At 36.9% G+C, this 22,462-nt stretch overlaps 1 protein-coding gene across 1 annotated transcript; it reads right to left on the reverse strand.

Annotated features, from left to right (window-relative positions):
* Window positions 1–2,841: 2,841 nt before the first annotated feature.
* KRIT1 (KRIT1, ankyrin repeat containing) lies at window positions 2,842–20,829 on the reverse strand. Its single transcript, XM_010012294.1, has 16 exons — window positions 20,728–20,829; window positions 20,106–20,265; window positions 18,632–18,724; window positions 17,625–17,754; window positions 15,333–15,576; window positions 14,935–15,050; window positions 14,364–14,507; window positions 13,174–13,330; window positions 12,790–12,897; window positions 11,034–11,190; window positions 8,545–8,696; window positions 7,731–7,897; window positions 5,527–5,614; window positions 3,726–3,932; window positions 3,346–3,462; window positions 2,842–2,910 (listed from the first exon to the last, which is right to left on the reverse strand). The coding sequence occupies exons 1-16, from the start codon at window positions 20,827–20,829 to the stop codon at window positions 2,842–2,844; spliced, it is 2,211 nt and encodes a 736-aa protein (XP_010010596.1).
* Between the last annotated feature and the right edge of the window lie 1,633 nt (window positions 20,830–22,462).

Here is a 22,462-nt window from a genome sequence, read left to right on the forward strand (position 1 = left end):
AACGCTGCTCCATGGAAAGGAACCTGGGGGTGCTGACTGATGGCCACTGAACATGAGCCAGCTTGTGCCCAGGTGGCCAAGAAGGCCAACTGCATCCTGGCCTGTATCAGCAGTAGTGTGGCCAGCAGGGCCAGGGCAGCGATCATCCCCCTGTACTCTGCGCTGGTGAGGCTGCACCTCAAATCCCATGTTCAGTTCTGGTTTGCCATGACTAACATTTTCCAGTTTTCTTGATGAACTCTTGAGCTGTTTCTGAGGTGCACAACTTTATGTGTAGCCACCGTAGGACCCTTGCTATGATTCTGTCTTGCCATACCTTGCAGAGATAAGCCTGTTACAAAATACTGCTCTTTTGTAATAACACCTGCTTGGCAAGACAAAGTGCTGGCTGCGATAATAAACAACAAACATTACTTGTTGCAAGCAATTTATTAGGTAGTAATAAATAAATTATTAGCAGAAAGAACTATACAGCAATAAGGAATATTAATAGTATTGTTAAATATGCAGCTGACACATTTTAACATATTTCCTCTAGTTTTCTAACTGAGACAAGGAAGTACAAAATGAAATATAATCCTTTGTAAATAAAAGCTTGGTGGCTTTGTAACAATAGCAATGGAAAGTATCTTAGGTGAATATTTCATAATAATCAGCCAAAACCAGACTAGTGGTTGCTGATATATGACAAAACTTTCCAAACCTAAAGAGCCCAACCAAAAGAACATAATAAGGATCCTTGTATAAGATAAATCGTTGTAGCTGACACAGTTTTAGTACCTTATGACCTTCGTACAAAATTTATTGTAATCAAAACAGGACTGTAGATCTGAAACTAGCAGATGTTCAGGAGCTGCTGTAGCTAAGTTAACTGATAGGTAGAAGGACAGGGAGAAATCACTCACTTGTGTCAGCAGCTACAGAACGAATTAAGCTGGTGTAAGCATTTACCTAATGTGTGTTCTTCAAAGACTACCTGAACAAGAGTTCAAGGAACGGCCAAGTGATGGAGACTGTTGGAAGAAGTAAAGCAACCACCAAAAACCACTACACCACGTTGTTATGCGCATGCAAAAATGAGCGTGGAATTATGTAAAACGATTCTCGGACAACTAATGAATATGTATGACATTTATCAGAAATGTAATGAGTACGTATGTTAAGCAACAATATAATCACAGTCTGTTTGGTGCTTAAACGAGACACACATTAGGAGGAGATAATCCGCTGTGTCTCCCAGCGCTGCAATAAAGAATACCTGCTTGTCAACTTAAGCTTCGTTGGCGAGTTCTTAACCTGTTCTACAAATCATAACAAAGTGCTATGTAGAGAAGGGTATTTCTGATGCCAGCACCAAGTGATAGCAAGGATGGCTGCACTACAAAGGACCTAACTGTCCTATTATTTACCTTAACTATAACACTCCATGAAGAGTTACTGTTATTTACACCAGTGAAGTTTAAGTAAAAAGGTATACCTTGCTAAGAAGATTACAAAATGTCTCTTCCTCACTTTTCTTAACTGCTTACTACTTTAATTTCCTAAACTGCACTTGCTAGTTGTAAGGTATGAGTAAAGTTACTACACAAGAGCACAACTTCTAACATTCATTTGAACTTTTATTTGAAAACTTAGAGGCAAGTGCTAATTTTCATTGTTTTACAAAAACCTTTTTTACAAAACATTGCACACCGGTTTAGCATGCTGTTTACATGGAAGAAACAGTCACGTGCACTTAAAACCCTGAAATACAACCAGAAATTTCAAAGAGTTGTGTTACGGATACTATTTTCATGTACAAGGATATGTTTCAGATTGCATAGGGACCCAACTCTTTGAGACCCAATCCTGACTCTGCAAAGAGCAGGCAGAATCCTTACCAACTGTGTCTGACACTTCCTTGCAATATAAATCTTCATTCCTGCATCCTGCATTGCTTGTAGCCTCAAGAAACTGAAGTAATCAGTAGGAAAATTAGTTTAACAGAAATAACTTAGTACCTCCTGAGTTTTTGTTACTGTGTATGTGCTGCAATCCAGGGTAAGATTTATTAAACCTTCTGAAGTCCTGTGAGTAAGATTCATTTGTAAATCTGTACCTCCCCCTCCTCCATATACACATTTTATATTGCACAGAAAAAGTAAAAATCCATTATTGAAAAAAAAACAAACAAAACAAACCCAAGCATGCTAAACATTTAATATGGCTTCTGAGTGATTTAAAGTTATTTCCCTTTTGACATCCTCATGCAGTATTTTAGAATAAATATGAATATAAAGTGTGAGAAAGTTAAGACTAAAAATAACGCCAGCTATGATGTTTTTCAGAAGTAAAATGAAAACCAAGAGCTTATCAAAAGTAGTTGCTCAAAGGTCTAACTGGTCTTTTAAGCACACTTACCAACAGTGTCTTAAAAAGTGACAAAATACTGTAACATATACAACCTCCTTGGTATTCCACAGAACTTGAAAGGTAAATAAGTTAACTGAGACTTGCTTAATGGCCCTGGTTGTCCCATAGTCCTATGGGAACAAAAGCCTTACTTGATTCATGCTTGTCCAACTCAGTCAACCATTTACATTTCGTTAGTTTTATTGGTTAAGCTAAAGTCCTACAATAGCTTATATATGAACCACAAAAATATTTATAAAAATAATAGATACATTGTATAGTTTGCTTAAAAAAATAAACCATGCAGCTTCTGTACAAAGTTAAAAACTGTACAAACTGACTTCTGTATTGTGTAAAATTCAGGTACATGGAAGCCTTTTGTTATGATGAGATACAAGTTGTTTTTTGCTTAGCCATCAGATGCTGTTTCGGAACTATTGTTCATTTCCATCATTCATTTCTTTCACTTGGCATTAACTGGCCATTTAATTTCATCAAAAGTTTCACAACGAGACCTGCCTGCATAAAGGTATAAAATTAAATTCTATCAGCATTTCGGAACTATGACAGGATCAAGTATATGACAAATGCAAGTAGATAAAAATAGTAAGTTAGAAGTTGCATCGTTTCGGAAATAAGGAAAATAAACCCTAGCTTTTTCTCAACTATCAGAAAGTGGTTTTCAACATATTCAATCACTTCCCCTATAACCATCTTAATATATAGGAATCAAAAGCAACTACTGTGAAAGTATGCAAGATACTCAAAGGAGTAATTTTGTCACAACACATGTTAATGTGGCATATTACTACTCATGCAGACTATGGTAAAACAAGCATTTTCCTTCAGACATCCACAAACACTATCAAAAGTGGTCAGTCTCAAGAGGAAAGGCATGCATCTAGTTTAGGAGAAAATAATTGAACATAAAGGATGAAAAATGACAATGCTTACCTGCTTGGTATGCACAATAAAGCTCATTTTGTTTTCCAGACTGTGGATTTGAAAACATGTATCTCCATCTCCCAACTGCCACATAAAGCAACCATACTTGAGGCTGAGGAGTAAAGCCTACAATGAAATGTAAAAAACTGTCATTCAAAATATTCACCATGCTTGCAAATGGAACTTTGCTTAGTTAACTTAGACAGGATTCTGACTTACATATTCCACAATACAGTTGTAGCTTATAAAGTGTAAAAATACAGGGCTTTCTATTAGTAGTGCCTTACAAAAATCTTAAGATCTTGGATGTGAAATGACTATTAGCACAAAGAATTTAAGAGAACAGAATTAAGCTTAACAGTTATTACTGGCAGTTCATTTAAGCTGACCTTTGTTTCCATGTTGAGGAGGTGCAGCCCTTTTACATTTACTCCTACATACACTTTAATGACTTTATGGCTACTTGAGCTTGCTTTGGTGAATATCTGTCCCGTGAAAAAAGCTGCTCCGTAAGTAGGAATTTCCCAGCAATTCTGCAAGAACATGCGCTGAAGGTGGTGCATCTCTTTACTTACACCTTCGCTGGTGCTGAGATTCTAGAAAGAAAAGAACAGCAGCAATCAACAAGTCTTCAAACAGCTGTGGTTATTTGAAGAACATCCAGTATTTAGTGGAATTCCCACCAAACGAGTATTCCCAAAACGCTTCCCCAACAACCATCTTCTTACACCTACATTAAACACCCACAGAAAGGTTGAAATGCCAAGACACTGAGGCAGAAATCAGACACCTGTAGGAGCCTCAGAAACCTGAACCACAGACACCTAACCTCTGCAGGGACCCACAATTTTGCCTCTCCCAGCAGCATGCCAGACTCACCAGGGGTAAGCTGCTGTGCTCCCATCCGATACCAAATGCATCACAATCTTTAAAACTAAGCACACTTCCTCCATGAGGCTTAAGCAAGATAAGCAAGTACCCTCCCTAAAAAACACGCATTTTTATTTTTCTATTTTCTAAGCAAAACAGAGGTACAGATTTCTTCAGTGGAGCCTTGATTCAGAATCAGACAGGCTTCTGTTTCTTCCTCTTCAGTAGAGTGAAACAGTCACAACAAAGGATTGCTCGAGTACTTCCAGCTCAAAATAGACTGATGTAAGGTACCCTAACAAATAAAAAGCTTGGCTGTGCCACTGATGAGATGAGAAGACACAGGCACAAGAGAGAACAGAAGTCTTCAACAGTTAGGGGGCCATGCCTGTGGGTGTGGTGAATGGGACCAACCTCTTTAGATCCATACCCTGCATTATGGTTTCTCTGAATTCTACACAGCCATTTTTAACATGTAAAATATATTAATATTTGGAACAAAATACTGGAGCTCCTTTCCCCTTCCCCCATGCCCCACACACCAAAATAATGGCCTAAAGAGCAGAGGTCAAGAAAGCAATTATCATTCTTACATATTATCTGATACAAGACAGAGTAAAGACTGCTTTGCTCTGTCCTCTGCTACACCATAGTCTTAGAAAGACCACTATCATCCACTCCTTCATCTGTGTTAGAAAGAAAAGGAATGAAAAAGGTGCAGACACCAAGAGAAAGTTTATGATTCAGTAACCTCATCTCAAAAGAGGGGCAAGGCCTGAAAACATTCCTTGGGTGCCTCTGCAGTGTTCCCTGGCAGCTACCTTTAGTGATGCATGTCAGCCGGTACAGTTCTTGCTCTGACACACTTCACTTTCCCCACTATGTTTTATGAAGTTCATGAATTTAATCTCCAGGTGCCCCTGGCCCCATGTGGAACCCACAGCCCTCACTCAACTGCTCAGTCAAAGGAGTTTGTGTGAGCATGTGTGCAACAGCAGCATTAGCAGATCCCTACCATACCAGTTACCCTGGCAAAAGGACTTTGTGGATCTATTGCTACAAGTCAGAATAGATATTTTTACATGTATGCCTGAACTGGCCCCAAACACTGAAGATAAACAAACAGATGATCATCATATTTACTTCTAAAAAACAGATCAACTCTAAGTGTGCAAGAAAACCAGCATTCCAACAACCCATCCAAACATTAAGAACATACACATTTCCAGCTTTATATACCAGTATTTTTGTTCATTACCTGACAACCAGTCAAAAAAGTCTTTAAGACTGGATTTTCTACTATTTGATTGTTTCTCTTACCTTGTATTCATGAAGTATCCTGTTTGTCCAGTGAGGAGCTTTACTTTTTAGTTTAGTGATTGGTACTATAGATTTTAGATTTTCTTCACTAAGAGAAAAACAAAGCAGAAAAAAAAAGTTTTCTTCACTAAACAAGTAAGGAGAAAGAACAGTGTCTGCCAATTTGTATCTTCAAGTCTATTGAACTAGACAGTCAGCTCCTACTCTATCTTGTTTCATTAGGTGAGAAGCTAAGGCTTCCTGAGATACAGTGTAATTCTCAGTTAATGGAGGTCTAGCTTTGTGTTATACACTTTGTGTCATGCATCACAGACACAGCAGGGAGAGGAAATGCTGGAAGCAGAACATGCAGCTCTGGTCTTGATTACAGACCAGTCTGGTGAATTCCAGTTTGGAAGCCAAAATTATAGACAAGCAGCCATTCACACCAGAACATCACATACTCAGAAAAGATGACACCTTATACTCTTGCCTTCACAGCTGGATCAGCACCAATGGCTTGGCCCAATTAATTTCCACATGAAAGTTGTATATTACACAACATGGAAGTGAAGCTATTTATACAAAGTGCCTTTTTAAAAACAAAAACACAGAAAAAACCATACCACTAAAAGGAAGACTTTACTAGTTTGCTTTTATGCACAATTGAAATAGTCTCTGAAAACTAGTGAGGCAACCTACTTAGTCATTTTTAAACTATATTTGGCAGTAACTGCACATTATACCAAGCAAAAAACCTGCCAAAGGACAACACATCCAGATCTTTAAGGTGAAGGATACTCTTATACAAACATCAGCCTGGATATGTATTTTCAAAATGGCAAGTCTTTTAATAAACATTTATGTCGATTACAAAAAATAAAAATCAGAATATCTTTATCTAAAGAAGAACAAGTAGAGGTATCTTCCAGCATCTTAATTTGAATATGAATGGAAAGCATGCCCAAATGCCCATAAAGCTTATTATCTGGCCCAAACTGTCTTTCCAAATAGTCCTGTCTATAGAGTCACAGACTTCCATTGAGCAGGATTAACGCAGAGCCATATTGCTGATTTGCCTCCCTGCAGCTGCTGGGATTCAGCACAGGGTAGTTTCATATTAAACCTGTTTATATTTAACTGCACACTCCTTCAGGTGGGCAGTCCCACTTAAGCCCCATTCTCCTTATGCTCAATCTACTAACTGTGTAACTGGAGGACTCAGCAGCTGAACCTACTGAACACCCCACCTGAAAGTTTTCCAGTCAGTGAGCTCATTCACCTGGCATACTCTGTAATGGTACAGTCTCTACACCTAACAGAAGGAAGAGAAAGGAATGAACAAGTGCAGTCAGTACAGCCAGCCCCTTCAGAGGCAGCCTTGAAAGTCTTTACACTTACATCAGAGTAACTGTAGCAGAAAATGCACCCTGATTTACTGATGGTGGAGAACACACCCAAAACTCAGCAAGCCAAGACAGCTTAGCTGATGCTTTGAATGAGAGGGGATGAGAAGTGTAGTAGCATTCCAGAATACCACAGCTGCTGTTAAATGAATGAACTGAGGTGAAGGTGGTAGGGAGTGAAGATGCACACATTAGAGAATTGGAATCCTGATGTGCTCAGATAGTGATGTAGAAATGTACGTGGGAGGACAAAGCCATATCCCAGAACAGCTCAGCTTCTGTTGTGCTGGCAAGCAGAGAGAAAGAGAGAGAAAACCACCATCTGGCAGAGCCCTGCTAGTGTTAGGTTTCTTACCAATTTAGGATAGCAGTTCACACACAAATGAGAGAACAGAAATAGTATCTCTGCATGGCCTGTCCTCATCAAAGAAGGAGGAAAGCCAATCCCAGAAGTTGGTCTAACTGGACATAGTAAGTTTTCTTCATCATTGTCCAAACACTCAGTCTTGTCAAAACCCTTCAATCACATGAATACTGTTACTCATTTTTGGCATTACTGTATCTCGGTATAGACTTACAGACTACAGAACCTCCATCCCTCTGCCTGGGACTACAATAACTAATATTAAATATTTTTCAGACTTCATGTCCAGCTTCTGTTAATGCTACAAGGGTTATGTGATTACTCTGAACTATTGCTCAGTGATGGAGAAAAACAATAAATATATCATACCTAAAATTCGAGGGTTCCATAGTAAATGCTATCTAAAAATACTTAACCTAAACCCATAATTTTAAATTTTAAACACATATACTTACTTTAGAAAGCCCTGTTTATGTTTCTTGCTTTCATAATTTCCATAGACTATTTGTAGAAGCAGACTGGCCAGCGTGATCAGCTTGGCATCAGGTGATGTATAGAAACCTTTCAGTAAATTATATCTGGCTTCATCAAAAAGGATAAGAATAGCCAATGGATCCTCAATCTGTTAAAAAGATTTAAATAATATGATTTATTTGTAAAAGCACATGAGCTTATAAACTATATATATAAATACAATTCCTCACTGATCCCGAGACAGAAAACAAAGGACTGAACCTGACTAAAGTATACATTTGAGTAATGCTTTGTAGTAAAAAAAAGATAAAAAAGAAAGACATTTTCATTGACTTAATCCAACACTTCACTGATCTAACACACAAATTAAAGGTGACTGACATACAATGCCCAAACCAAAGGTTCACAGAAATACTGACATCTGTGGGGGTTTTTTCCCCCATGAATTTATTTTGAATAGTAAATTTGAATAATTCTATTGAAATTGACCAATTAAATATCTGAAAAATCCCTTCATAGGAAGGAAAAGAAGATTAGGCAGGTTCGTTTTAGCCATATCACAGATAGAGACTGAGAGATACAGACTTATGATAAAGCAAACAGTTGATAACGTGAAAGAGAGGGCAGGAAGGCAGGAAGAACCTGAAGACTCTGTTACAGAAAATTAGAGGAGAGGTCAGGTTTAAGCAAGTTTGGAAATGTTTAATGACTACAGTCATTAAACACACAGAGCATTGATCATCAGAGTGGTCTGACTCTGACCATGATTTCATGCTATCACTTCCAAGTGCAGACCTTTTTTTCTATTTCCAGTGGAAGTCTCACATCTCGTCTCAGGAAAAGCTGTGAAGTTTCCCTTTGAGGATCCAAGTTTGTCAGTTCGGTGAATATTTCAGGCCAGTCTCGAATATGTTGCAAAGGCTTGTGATATGGCTTCAGTTGAAGGCCTGAAAAATAAGTTGGGTTTTTTTGAAGAAAACAAACAGAATAACCTCACACACACACACATATATACATGATTATTAAATGCTGCACTAAAACCAGAGTATTTGAAACAGAGGTGTCATTAACATTTTACTCTGTATTTTTTAAACTGCTATATATAAAAGGTTTTGAGGATATGGGTTTATTGACGAAACTCTCAGCATCAAGTCACTAAATGCACTAGTGATGAACCTTTGTTATTTTCAGCTTCCTAAGAGTGAAGTGGTATTTAAAAATTTAATGGAATACCAAGATGAACTTAAAACAATAATAAACCACTAGGGACTGTTCTCTCATTTATTGTGGAAGACATACAAAGTCCAATAATCTTATTTTGGGCAGAAAAATACAGATATAGTTTATCTTATAGACATATTTTCTATTTTGGGGTATATATAAACCATAAACTTCTCAGAACAGACTTCTTTAAATCTGTAAAACGTCTTGATTCTTAACAGGCTACAGACATTCAATGTTTCATGTTCTCCTGTATATATAAGAGCTAAGAAATTAATAAAGGGCTCTCAACTACAGTCCTGCTAGATACATACATTCAGTTACACTCATTCGCTTACTCTGCCTGTCCTTGTGATTATTGCTTGGCTGTTTTCTAACAATGAGGAACTAGAAGGTTGTATCTGCCTCATCCTCACTGCTCTGGCTTTTACATTGTGACATTTCAAATTACATGAAAAACTTCAAAGGACACGCTATAGTGCAACATCTTTCCACTGAGAATGATCAGTTCACTCAGTTCATCCACCTTACATTCAAACACAGAAAAACATCTGTCCTACAAAGAAGAAAACTATGGTCTTGACAGTGGTACACAAACTGCAAGAAATACGTTTTATAATGAAACTTGTCCATTTTTTGTTTGAAGCCATAAATCAGAAGCCAACTCATTTTCAAACTTAAGCTAAATACCTAAGGAATTACTTGGGTTTACGCAAATAATGTATCCCCTCAATTGCAAAGGTAATACTTCAATGATTTGAGTAAAACATGACATCCTATTTAGAAAAGGCACAAGCAGCAAGACTTCACACTCAAACACTTCCTTTTCTTCCAGATATTAACATCTATGTTTAACTCGAGGTTACAGCAGTCACGTGACATACAGGGAGAAAAAGATTTAAAAAGCATGAAGATTTCCTGCAATATTTATGGATTAAAACCCCAAAGTAACAATGAACAATGCCACAGTAGGGGAAGTTTGACAACAGTAAATAAAATTCTGAATGCAAGGCTTCTGTGTTAATGGTACTGTCACGGCATTCTACCAGTCCTGAATTGTGCTTTGTAAACACATTATAATGTGTCCCATGCAGTACTGTTTATCACATTTTCTGACAAAACACAGATCACAATTATTGACTCTTCTGTGAGTCGATTTATCTTTTGCTATATATCTCAAGCTACAACTATAATCTGCTTTTTATTTAGAACAGAAATTAAAAAAAAATAATACATCAAATATAGTAATGATGTTTTGCATGAGAATTCCCTCACACCGATTATATCTGAAAACTTGTTTATCAAAAATCATTTGGTGCAAAACACATGAAAATTCATATGATTAAAGGACCTAATGGGAAAAACAAAAAGAAACCAAAAAAAACCAAAAAAACCCCAACCCCAAACTAATAATCAGCTTTACTTTAATCTGCTAGTTTCAAACAGATTAAACATTGGTAAAAACAACTACATGCATCCAATTTCAGATATTCTGGGAAGAAAAATACCACTAAAATAAGGGCAAGTTAGCAGTGAGGAGTATGCCAGCAAAAGTGAAAGGCAATGTGTTTGTGACAGCAAAACAGAAAGGCAATCTGGACCTGCCTCACCTTCCTAGATGAAATACATTCTAGATCCCACAGTGATGTGGGGTCAGACCTATCGGGGGTACCCAAAATGGTGGCTAAAATGGAGCACCTTTCTATAGCTCTGAAAGCACAGTTTGGAGACATCAGGCTGTAAAGGCTGGCAGTTGATCTACTGGAGGAAAGCTTAAGCAGAGGAAATAGAAAAACTGGTTTCACTGACTATGCAAAAGATACAAAGAATGAGACCTACAGGGATTACAGAATCCCTGGCAGGAACAAAGTGTATTAACAGTCTAGATACATACTAACTCCTAAAGGATGGCTTTTAAAAGCAGAAAGAAAGAGGTTAATAGCAAACTGTCACAGAGCATGCTTCCCATTTTCCTTAGAAAATACTATTTTTTCTAAAGGCAAGCAGAAGTAAAAGAAAACTATGATAAACTCTCAAGTGTAACAATCGCCACTGTTACTTACTGAGGTTCTCAGAACAAATCCAGATAGTGAAGTACTGCTGAGTTTCTTGAGACAAACGCATCCCCTCCATTATCTGCTGTACAGTAGTATTGTTTCCATGTTTCAACTCAACAGAGCGATATGACCCATCCATACGATAAATACGTGCCTTTTCATACTACATAAAGATTAAAACATATTAAACAACTTGTTAAAATCCTTTCTGTTGGTGCTTCTGGAGAGAAAAGCAATTTTACCATACTGCTGAGAAAAAGAACACAGCACAACTCCTGCATATTTATTGTTTATCAAAACTGCTTATTTCATGTCCTATGCAAGTTCTTACAATGTGCTTTTTACCACATGTCCAAGAAAGACCTTATTGATATTTTGAGGACTTAATTTCTCTTGAACTTAGAGGCAAGCAGGCATTTCAAGTTTCCTGAGAGATTTGGGCTCAACTGCCTATGCATAGCCTGAAATGTCCACTTCACTATTACTAACAAGTGATGTATTATTCCTTTTCATTAGACTATACTAAAATACTTAATTTTAGAGGGAAGCACCACCCTTTATACAGACCCCGGTACTATAACACTACACTCTCAACTCAGATCTTTTAGCAGTTCTATAATAGAACTCCAACAGCTTTCATTGAATTGCGTGTGGGCTCAGAGCATGCCTCCTGAAAGACATACTTAAACATAAACCATGTGCTTAAAGCACATACACACAAGTCATAGATCTATGAAACTTCTTGTTTTCATCTCTCTAACAGGTTAATGTTTCAGCTGCTTGAATCAAAAAGTTGCAGGAATCTGCTACTTCCCTTCTCCAAATCTACTCATTCGTCAAAAACTGATTCCTAAAAATTTCTGGGGAAAAAAGATTAATGCCTTGGAAAATGACAGCTTATTGAAAATGAGGCTGGAATGGAAAACATCAGTCTATTTTTGCTGCAGTAGTCACTGTGACTTCTATTGAACTAACATTTTTTTTTAATGTATATTTTAATTCAATAGTAATAAGTGACAATATAGTATCACCTATTATGCTGTGAAATCTACTTAAAACATGTGTATTAGTCTTTTAGAGTCATTAGAAACACATCTGCCGTTTGATCAACTACATAAGAAGATCCCTAAAATACAGGATGTCAATTCTTTCATTAACTGTTTTGGAAGACTCATTCACTCAGAGTGAAATTAAGATAATTTAAAACATGTTGAAAACTTGACAGGTTTACTGCCACCTACCTACAGAGACACAAATTACACCTGAAATCAAAGAAAAGAAACAAGTGGTTTTATCTCATTTGGCTAATTTTAAATCTACTTCAGGATGAAAGGAATCTCATTATAAATTTTATTTACTATCATGGCTAGATCTTCACTGACCGCCAAGGAAGCCTACACCGACTAAGTGATGTAAGCTTATTCTGTAGAAGCCCACATTTAGCCAGATGAATGCTCCTGTTTAACAACTTGTTAAGATTGATAACGCATAACGAAAGCTGATGGCTGTATGATCAAAAGTAGACATAAAATCAGTAGCTGATTTGATGCTCCTACGAATAAAATAACATGTTTAAAGTCTTAGATGCATTTCTTGAGCAATAAACATAGATAGAAACATTTAAAGAGACAAAATGACTTACACTAACAATTTCATTATCCTGCAAGTTTCCAATAACATCTATGAGTGAGCCAGGCTCTTCTACAAGTTTAGGCATAAATTAAATACAAACTTTAAACAACTTAAAAAAATAAACTCATACAGGTTTATTTATGGCTTCCTTCAGCAGTTTTGCAGCTTCTTCCCATTCATTTTGTTTGTTCTCTTCACAGACATTCAGTGGAGATCTTCCTTGTTGATCAGTAATGTGCTATAAACATAAACACCAGTATTACATTGTTTTCAGTGGAGACAGGTAAACACGTACACATTTTGTGAGATAATTAAAATCCTTGATCCTAGGGCTCAAACATTTAACTGAATGACAATGGGAAAAGTAGCAGTAATGAAAAATACTTAACCATTTTTTTGTAATCTCTCAACAGTATCATTGTGTTTACACACTGTGATCTGGACAAAATACTTCACATACACAAGCTACAAACCGTTGCTAAAAATGCTATTTCTATACACAAACAGAACTTACTCTGTCAATTTCTGGATGATTTAGTAGAATTTGTACTATTTCAGCATGCCCACCTCCAGCAGCAAAATGAAGAGGAGAACTGAGTTGGCCGTTCAAAAGATTTGGATTGCACTTCCCCTTCTCCAACAGCATTCGAGTGGCTTCAACTTTTCCATACCTGAAGACAGGTTTAAAGCAGAACAGACACAGCAAAGATCTTTTTTCAGATAGTGCTAAAAATAGAAAGTGTATTTCCATGCTCAAAAGTTTTCAGCTTTGAAATGACACCAAAGACAATGGAACATTGGTAAATTTGTAGAAATTAGTATCAGTTTTGCACTTCTTTGGAAACCTTTAGTCTAGTGACCATTCACTGGATTCACTGTAAACAAACTGAACCTTGCTTTGAACTAGCTAAATTTGGGTAGCTGTAGCAATTCAGTCATGGCAAAAGAGAGTTCAGCCTTGCCTGACGAAAATCCCAGAACATAATTTGTGTGAGAATCAGAGTAAAGCTTCTGATTGTCATGCAGCTGGATCCCAAGGACTCTTAAGCCTCACACTGGCAAATGTTGTGTATACTGTCGATGCAAACTTTCTGACAAACATAAAAAGTTGTTGGGGTTTTTTATAACCAAGTTTGATTTTCATGTTATTCGTATCATCAGACTCTACAATAAATGCAAAGATTAACTTGAATAAAGATAAAACAACAGCTTTTTTACAACTGAGGAAAGCTGTCAGCCACTTACAGATCAAATCATCAGACAAGTTGACCGCCTAGTCCAACTTCCCACTCAAAGCTTGACTGTCACCAAAGCGTGCTGTGCTGCAAAACTGCTCACAGCCTTTAACCAACCCAACAAAGACTGTAAAAGTTACCACACTAAACTAGACCACATGTCTGCAACAAGAATTAGAACAGATGCTTCAGGACAGATAAGAAGCAGTAAGTGTTTGACGATACAATCTCCACACGTGGCCTCCTCTGAAACCATTCAGATTGAAATTACCTCAAAACCTGAAGCAATCTTTCTCTTCAGAAGGTTGACACTAACATAAATCAGAGTCTAAGTGTAAAAAATATAGAGGGTTTTGTTTTTGATTTCTCATTGTTGAGTCTGTATGATAAATTACAGAAATGATTACCACTAAAGAATCATGACAGCAAGAATGCATTCGATTGGCAAAACTATATTCATCTGACTCACCAGCATGCATAATGGATAGGTGCCCAGTGGTCACTATCTAACTGATTAACAGAAAATTTTTTATCCAGAAGGTGGCTTAGTAGATCAGAGTCACCTTCACAAGCACTGCGGTGAAGAGGGAAATCATCTACCCACTGGTGTTCCCTACGAATTAAAAGGGGAAACAGGAGGAAATCACAGTTCAGAAATATTTCAATAGTTGAGAACACTGACTTTTTTAAAATTAATAACATAGCACTAACCGTAGATCGACATGAAGAATAAAAATGAAGCTCACACAGCTAAATTGTGCCAGTATTCATACAACTAGTATTTTCATCATGCAGTAGTGAAGCCACAGCTGTATTCATTATGCTAAGAAATGCTTCTCTAACACAATTTAAACCTTTCTTGATCTGTCCTTTAATTGCTGTTTCAGTACTCAAGAGACTTCAAACGAAATATTTTTTAAATATGTATTTATACAGTGAAGTCCTAAAGTAACAGGAATCTCATTCTGGCCAAGTCTACCAAGTACTGTCATAAACAAAACAAAATTATCTCTCAATGAAAAAGGAATGTAACATAATACTTGTCCTCTGTGACACTGCTCATGCTACGTTGCCACTTTTCTCTTTTAGGAATCTGAATCTTTGAATAGTCTGGGGCTCCAAGGCCAAAGTATGGATTTATTACCACTTTGTCAACCTGCAAAGACATAATTTAAACACAACTGAAAAAATCTCTTCCTGAGATTTGGCTAAACAATCCCCCATTCAGACTGGGTATTCTCTTGATACCAAATTTACCACAGTAACATTTTATAATTAAAGAGAATTACGTTCAAATGTAAGGCTTTGAAAACCATTTCGCAGTAAGCATGCAATAAATCTGATTATATTAAACATAAAGCATACATTTTTATCAAGTAAATGAACTGTAAATGAAAATGTATGTTTCATGAATATAAAATGAAAATAGAATTCTTACCCTATTAGTATACTGAAGGTCAGATCCAAACAAAGGATTATAGATACACATATCTGCTTTCTCCAACGCCAGCATTTTACTCTTTATTTCCAGGGCAGTATAACCCATGTGCAATGAGCTCTCTGTTTGACCAGGTTCTATAGCATAGGCAGGGTTTATTACATTTGTTTTGATTCTTTCAAGAGGAGATGGTCTGAATAAAGCTGGGATGGAGTGAGACTGGGTGTGCCGTTCATCCAACCACCTGCAGAAGAGAATGGGCAAGTAATTAATTTTCAGGTAAAAAAGGACCATTTTGGCCATGCCTGTCCATTATTCTGTTTAATTAAGGGCTGCACTTATGATCATCATGCATTTTACCCATAATAATTTTTATCATGTGTGCAGCCAATTCGTTAGGACTACATTAACCCTCAAATGTGGATTTTTTTAACCAAATATCGTTAAGCAAATATATTTGCTCGAACACATTTCCTGCAGAGTCTCAAAGAATATTAAATTATAAGATAAGGTAGAGTATAACATTGGTTATAGTCAAAACACCACACCAACATGTCACTGTTATGCTTACTTTCAGTTTACCAGTATTACTACTCTCAACATAGAAATTTTGAAACATAAAGCAGTTCTTTAAAGGATGAGTTGAAGTTCCAGTATCTGTGCTTTTAATTCACTTGTTTCATTAAGGAGAGATGGGAAAAGGCAAAAAATCAGACGGTCCAATTTCCAAACTGCTAAGTCTCTTTCACACTTGCCTTTTCACAAAGCTGTGTGAAAGTTATCCTCTTTTAAGTACACTCCTACTGACAGTACAGAAGGGCTTTGGAGCCCTCTTTCTCTGAGCTAGCGTGGAAAGTCAGCACTGTACACCTGCTGCATTTTTTCCTGCAATGTATGCAATATAACACAGGGCTCAGGACAAGTTATTCATCTGATCTTTTGGATAATGTATTTTCACCAAATCGCTAAATTATTTTACTTAAAAAGTGCCCAGTTCAACATAACACTAAGGGTCAGCTTTGTATTTAGGTTTCTACACATTCTCACAAGCTTGAGTTAAACATGTACTCTGCTAGAATACAATAAATTCCATTTAGTGATTTAGCCTGGAAATACAGAAGTACATGCCTTGGAAAGATAGATCCAGTGACAGACCACTTGGATCTTGTCTGTCCCAGAACCACGTGTAAGCAAGGCAGAGTGTGGCCTATAGTTCGACATACATGCTTAGGCCTGGATTTTTAAGTCCCAGATGCAAGCTATCATGTGTTGCAAAATCTGTATTCCCTTCACTTACAGTCCTGCTGGGAAGGACTGTAAAATTGTGGTTATTGTGCTATAAACACTCTCTCGTCTCCCAGAAGTATTTTCAGGCATTTTCTCTACACAGCTGGTAAATGAGTTAGTTATGGCAATCTGAATCTTTGGGAAGTGTTGTTTCAGACTACATACATAGAGAATAATCAATATACACTACTTCTATTATATTCCCAGGGCTTCTCTCACAACTGTAAAGCTCGTAACACATTTTAAGCAGAGATTAAGAGTCTGAAGACATTCAGTAAGCAGCAAACAAATATAATTGGCACGATGATATACCTGGAAATAGCATGACTATACTACTAAACTGTAAAAATCCGTCAGTTTTAGGTAGTAGCCTGTAACTTAGAATTTTTCATTAGCCTGGAGTTTCAGCTAACTTTATTAATGCAAATAAGTTCATACATAAGCATGCCTGCTATTTCTTTGTTAAGGGTACCTAAGAAAGACTAAAAGCTGCTTACATATTCAATTTTCAAACTACTATAAGCCTGGCTAAACAACTAATCAGTTTTCTGAAAGCTAATTCCCTACTGCAAATAAATTTGTATGGCTGGGAAAGATACACTCCCTTTCTATAAGGAGGTTTAATTTAAATGCAAATCTTAATGGTATACAATTAACAGGGTATTTTTAATACACTCTGGCAAACTCTCTTAAAGATGACTACTATGCCACTTACAGATGATTAAACATTAGTGTTTTATGTGATTTTTACAAAAGATTCACTGTGAGCAAGAACCTCCATAAAGCCACTTGATTTAGATAAGCACACCATTCTTGAGTTTGCAAAAAAGATTTTCAGAAATTTCAGGTCAAGGTTTCAGCTTCTGCTTAACATGAAGAAAATAACATGGTATCACAATGATGTCCCTCTTAATCACAAGAATGCTATAAAAACTGTGTGCTACATCTACAAATTATCTTGTTTAACTTCTATTTTAATGGATGTTTACTGATGGCATTCCTTACTTATCCAAGGCAATTAACATTTTTGCAGTAAGCGTAGCAAAATGGGTGCTGGATTCGCTGCAGACTCTCATGATGTCTTGTAAACAGTAGAACACAGGGCATCCAGGGCTGTATGCATATTTTGTATTATCTAAAAAGGAAACATTCTTAAGACACATCGAAGAGAAGAAAAAAAATCTTATTTTCCCTTCTGCAACTTTGTAGTTACACATTCCCAGCTAACTGAGAGCATATTCTAACTTAAGACTAACATTTTTTCCCAAATAGTGATTGGTAGAAATTACACACAATCCTTACGTAACAATTCCCAACTCACAGGGTAGCCTTAAAATCATCAAGTGTTCAGTTACTTTTCCATCAGCAAGATCAGCTTCATCTGAGGAATTAATATTACATGTATACTGTTGTCAGGAAAAAAAATAGGACTCAGGACTAGGAGACATATTTATAGCTAGTGGTAGTTACACAATGGTACTTACTTGATAGCTTTTATCCGCAAGGCCTATCAGTAACGCAAAAATGAAGAAGTTTCCCCAAAAGCACACAGGCATTTTCTTGAGGCTTTTTTAAAAAGAATATTTTCCTGACAAGCAATTTACTTTGCTTTCTACAGACTTAATTCACCATTCCTTACTCAAACCTGTTGACAGACTTCAATAAGCATTCTTCTCCAAGAACACTGAACTGCATAGGATGTCTTTCTTATGCTTGCATTCAGTAAATTCTATGCATATGTTTTGAAACATAATCAACTGAACAAACACAGCTTAAAAGAGAAGTGTGTTATCATTACAGAAACAAAGGCAATACAATAGAAACAAAGTTTTTTTCCCTTAAGTAGCTTTTTCAAGTTTTCAAGTATTCAGAGAGAGGTTTCCACCTGAACGCAACTTTCAATGTTTAAATACAGAAAATGTCATATATCATAGTCATAAAAATTCTTAATAAACCTTGAACTGAACTTCTGCTAAAATGGGTGCAACTTCAGAAATTATGCTCAACATTACCTTTCACAACAGTTGGAACAATGTAAAGTGATGCCTCCTGGCCTGCCTTCTCTCCATCAAGAGGAAACTTCTTCATTAACACTACCCGCTTTCCTAGCATGGTATTAAAAAAAACCAAAATCATTAATTAACCAACAAAAGGAAGTGTAGAGTTGGCTCTCTGAAAGCTTACCACACTCAATCTTCCTAATTTGTAAGAAGAAAAAATTATTCTTATAAGATTGTATATTTAGATTATACAATCTAAAAAAACCCTAAGTACACATGAAAAAGTAAACAACATAAATATGTATATACCCATTAACATGAAAAATTACATGACTGCACCCCTCTTCTCATAGCAATTTTTCTATACCCCTGACTTTTTGTAGCTTTCACCCCCCAGACCATCTATCTTGAAGTTAAACAAGGTTCTTTCTGAAATGGGAAAGAACAGGTGCATCTCTATTGCATGTTAGGGTAAATGCTTTTTTTGTATTTATGACAGTATTTTCCATGTTATCCTCCCTTCCACCCTCACAGAATTCAGCATTTTGTTTGCTTTTCTGACCTCAGTTACATTTTTTAGCAGTGGCCACACTAAGCTGTGCATATTAATGCTTCGGGCCTCTGTGTGAGTCAATTTAAAACTCCATAAACTGTGTAAGAAACAGGGTTTGCTTTTACATGGCATTCCTCAATGTGTATTAAGGCTGTTACGTCATTTCATATTTGCTGCTCAACTAGCTTTGTTAGGTCCATCCAGCTCCAGTTACTGCCACCCACAACACTTTACCATGCAGCCAGCCATTCCTTCTCTAAACTGTTAGCACTGCAGTGTCTTGTCCGCACTGACAACCTTCCCAGTATAACCTTGCTTACAAAGCAGAGATGAGGTACACACAAAAAGAACAACAAAAGAAGTGCTTTAGTCAGTACAGTTTATACCAATCTGGAAATGAAATATGCTGGGTAAAACAATTTTTGTCAGCACAAGCATGAGGTTCATTGCCAAACCAGCTACACAACAACAGTGAAAAAGAAGATGTATTAATCAAATTATATCTGTGATACAGTTATGTCAGAAATATTTTCATGTAAATACTGTCTACTGTATAACGCTTGCTTTAGAACAGACTTTAGAGGTGATCAGTTCACTAGTTCAAATTTAGGATGAAATTAAGGAGTAAAAACCACTACAATCTGGTTTACCAAAGTTCAGCTGTAAATCTCAAATTGAGGTGAAGAAATAGTGCAGACAAGCAAAGTTTTACTTTATAAAGACCTTCTAGTAAGCACTTACAGAGTTGGAAGGTAAAGGGAAACAAAGGTTTTAGCTGTATAGTTGAATTTTATTTTTTTCTCATGAACCTCAAAACATACTTTATTTTTTTTAAACTAATTTCATGTTTTTGCATAACCTTTCCACACCCATTTAATTTTTAGAATATTTTTACAGAGCTATCAACAATAAATGAGATTAAAATGTTTTTACCTTTAATACCCTGATTGGCTGGTGAAATTGGTTTGGTGGCTTCTAATACATAATCCAAGATGCTCTGGGTTATCTCAGTGCCTCCCTGCAGTTTAGTTTCCAGCAAAACTTTCTTTCTTTTTTTCTTTTGGCCTTCAATGGGAACTTCAAGCAACAAAATCTTTCAAACAATAATGAAACCAAAGGAGTTTAAGTACAACTGAAACAAGGACAGAGGCTTTTTTGGGGGGGGGGGGGGGGGGGGGGGAGAAACTGTACGGGTGGGGAAGAGAGAGAAATTATTGTACCACTGTAAAAGCAGTAACAAAATTCAGGAAGTACTGAAGGTGGAGGAGCAGGGTGGCAAAGTCAGAATGATCTCCTTAACAATACGGTGAAAGACAAAAATGTACTGAGCAACCCATAGGGCAAAAGGCCCTGAGATGAAATGAAACACAAAGATATTACGAAACTGTAAAGTGTTCAAATATCATAAAGATGGGGCAACAAACAGTAGGTATATGACATACATGCACATTATTTAAGTAATCTTATTGTCAGATTTTATCTTCTGCTACATTACAATCTATTTGCTGTAATTTATTATTTTTAAAAGTTAATAAACTAAAAAATATAGTTTTACTTCATAGGATTTAGCTCGATATTCCCGAGAATTCAGGCTAGCAGTATTTTTAGGACGAATCACAGCAACATATACATCTCCAACGCTTTCTGGGTTTCCCATCTCTCCTTCTTCTTCTATCACTGGAAAGAATGAATAAACAGGAAGGGGCCAGTTGATAAAAATTAAAAGAAAGCTAATCCAACAGCGCACTGAACTTCAGGATGCAGTAATCCTGCCTACTGATTCTTTCCCTTATTCATTTATTTTTGTTTAGCTGGAGAAATACCAATGGTTGCTATAATTCTGCTTCCTTTTAATGAAAGGGGGAAATCCTACATCATACAGACTTAACACAAATAATCCTGCTCTCTAATCCACTTTTTAAATAAAAATAATGGTGCGTTTTTTTCCCACTTTGTAACTATTTTCCCCAATTTGCAAGCCATACATAAGGCAAAAGAAATATAGCACTCTTAATAATATATGAAATTAAAAAAGACCATTGTAAAGTGAGAAGCACTGTAATTTATAAAATGTGCTATAACAAAGTACTGCATTTCTGAGTTCCACAGGGATTTCAACAGAGTATCTGATTTTCCAACCTCTCCCCCAAAGTAGAACACAGACTTGCTCACAGCCCTAGTAACAAAGCTGATAAAAATACGCTATAATATGGATACATTTACTTTGTTTTACTTCAGTTGGACTGCAAACCGGGCACAATTCATTCAAACACAGAGTTTCTGAAAGGAATGTCTTCAGTTTTTGCAAAAAAGGGCAGAGGTTTTAGATTTAAGATACAAGTTTGCTTACTCTTCTGTTTAACCCAAAGTGGCAATTCCTATATTATAAAACTTTATGAAAAAGGGAAAGCCTCCTAAGGCTAAATCACTTCAGCTATCAGATTTGAGAAAGAAGGTCATATCTGGCCATTAACACCTTCCAGGTAATCATTTCCCTCATCTGCAAATGAACCCCTGTTCATTCCACATCATCAAATGAGTACATGCTTTCTGCAGATTAATCCCTCCACAAAGATATTTAACATTACTGTTTCTAGCTTCTTCACCTCTCCTAGGAGAAACCGAGGTCTTCAGATTCCCATGCCCTTAGTCCAGTATTTTTGCTGGGATCAGACTACCTGAAAACGTATTAACAAAACAAACAACCCAACATAAATAACAGCATGCACATTTTCAGTTTCAGTTTAGATAAATGCATTAGTGAGATGACTTAATGATGGTATGTAAACAGTGATATCCGAATAAAAACATCTATTGATTTACATTACAGTAGCATCTAGAAATATAACATTAGGTATGTCCCCAGTTGTGAGAGCTCACACCTTGGCATATTAAAAGTTTTGAAAGGAACAAGAAACAACCGTCCCTTACAGGCAGCTGGCAAAGGCATGCTCCCTGAGTTTCCTTACTAGGATATACTAGGTTTGGGTCACAGGCTTGCGTGGAGGGAAGCTGCACAGGCAGGGCAGTAGGTTATGATGGTACAGGTGAAACTCCCTCTGCCAGTGCTCTGCCCTAAATCCAGAGTGGGGTGAGGATGTCTGGGAAACGCAGCCCTGAGAGCTGGCGATCTGACTCCGGAAAACAAAAACAGAGAGTGAAGAAGGGTGGGGTTGCAAGGATGTGACAATAAAGATGACCAGAGTCAGAAAGCACCAAACACCCAGGTGCCAACAACGCTTCCCCGTCCCAGCGAGTGCAGGTCTGGAGGACATACCTCAGCCGGGAGT

Source organism: Nestor notabilis, unplaced genomic scaffold (assembly GCF_000696875.1).
Source record: "Nestor notabilis isolate BGI_N333 unplaced genomic scaffold, ASM69687v1 scaffold26213, whole genome shotgun sequence".
NCBI classification, from domain to species: domain Eukaryota; kingdom Metazoa; phylum Chordata; class Aves; order Psittaciformes; family Psittacidae; genus Nestor; species Nestor notabilis.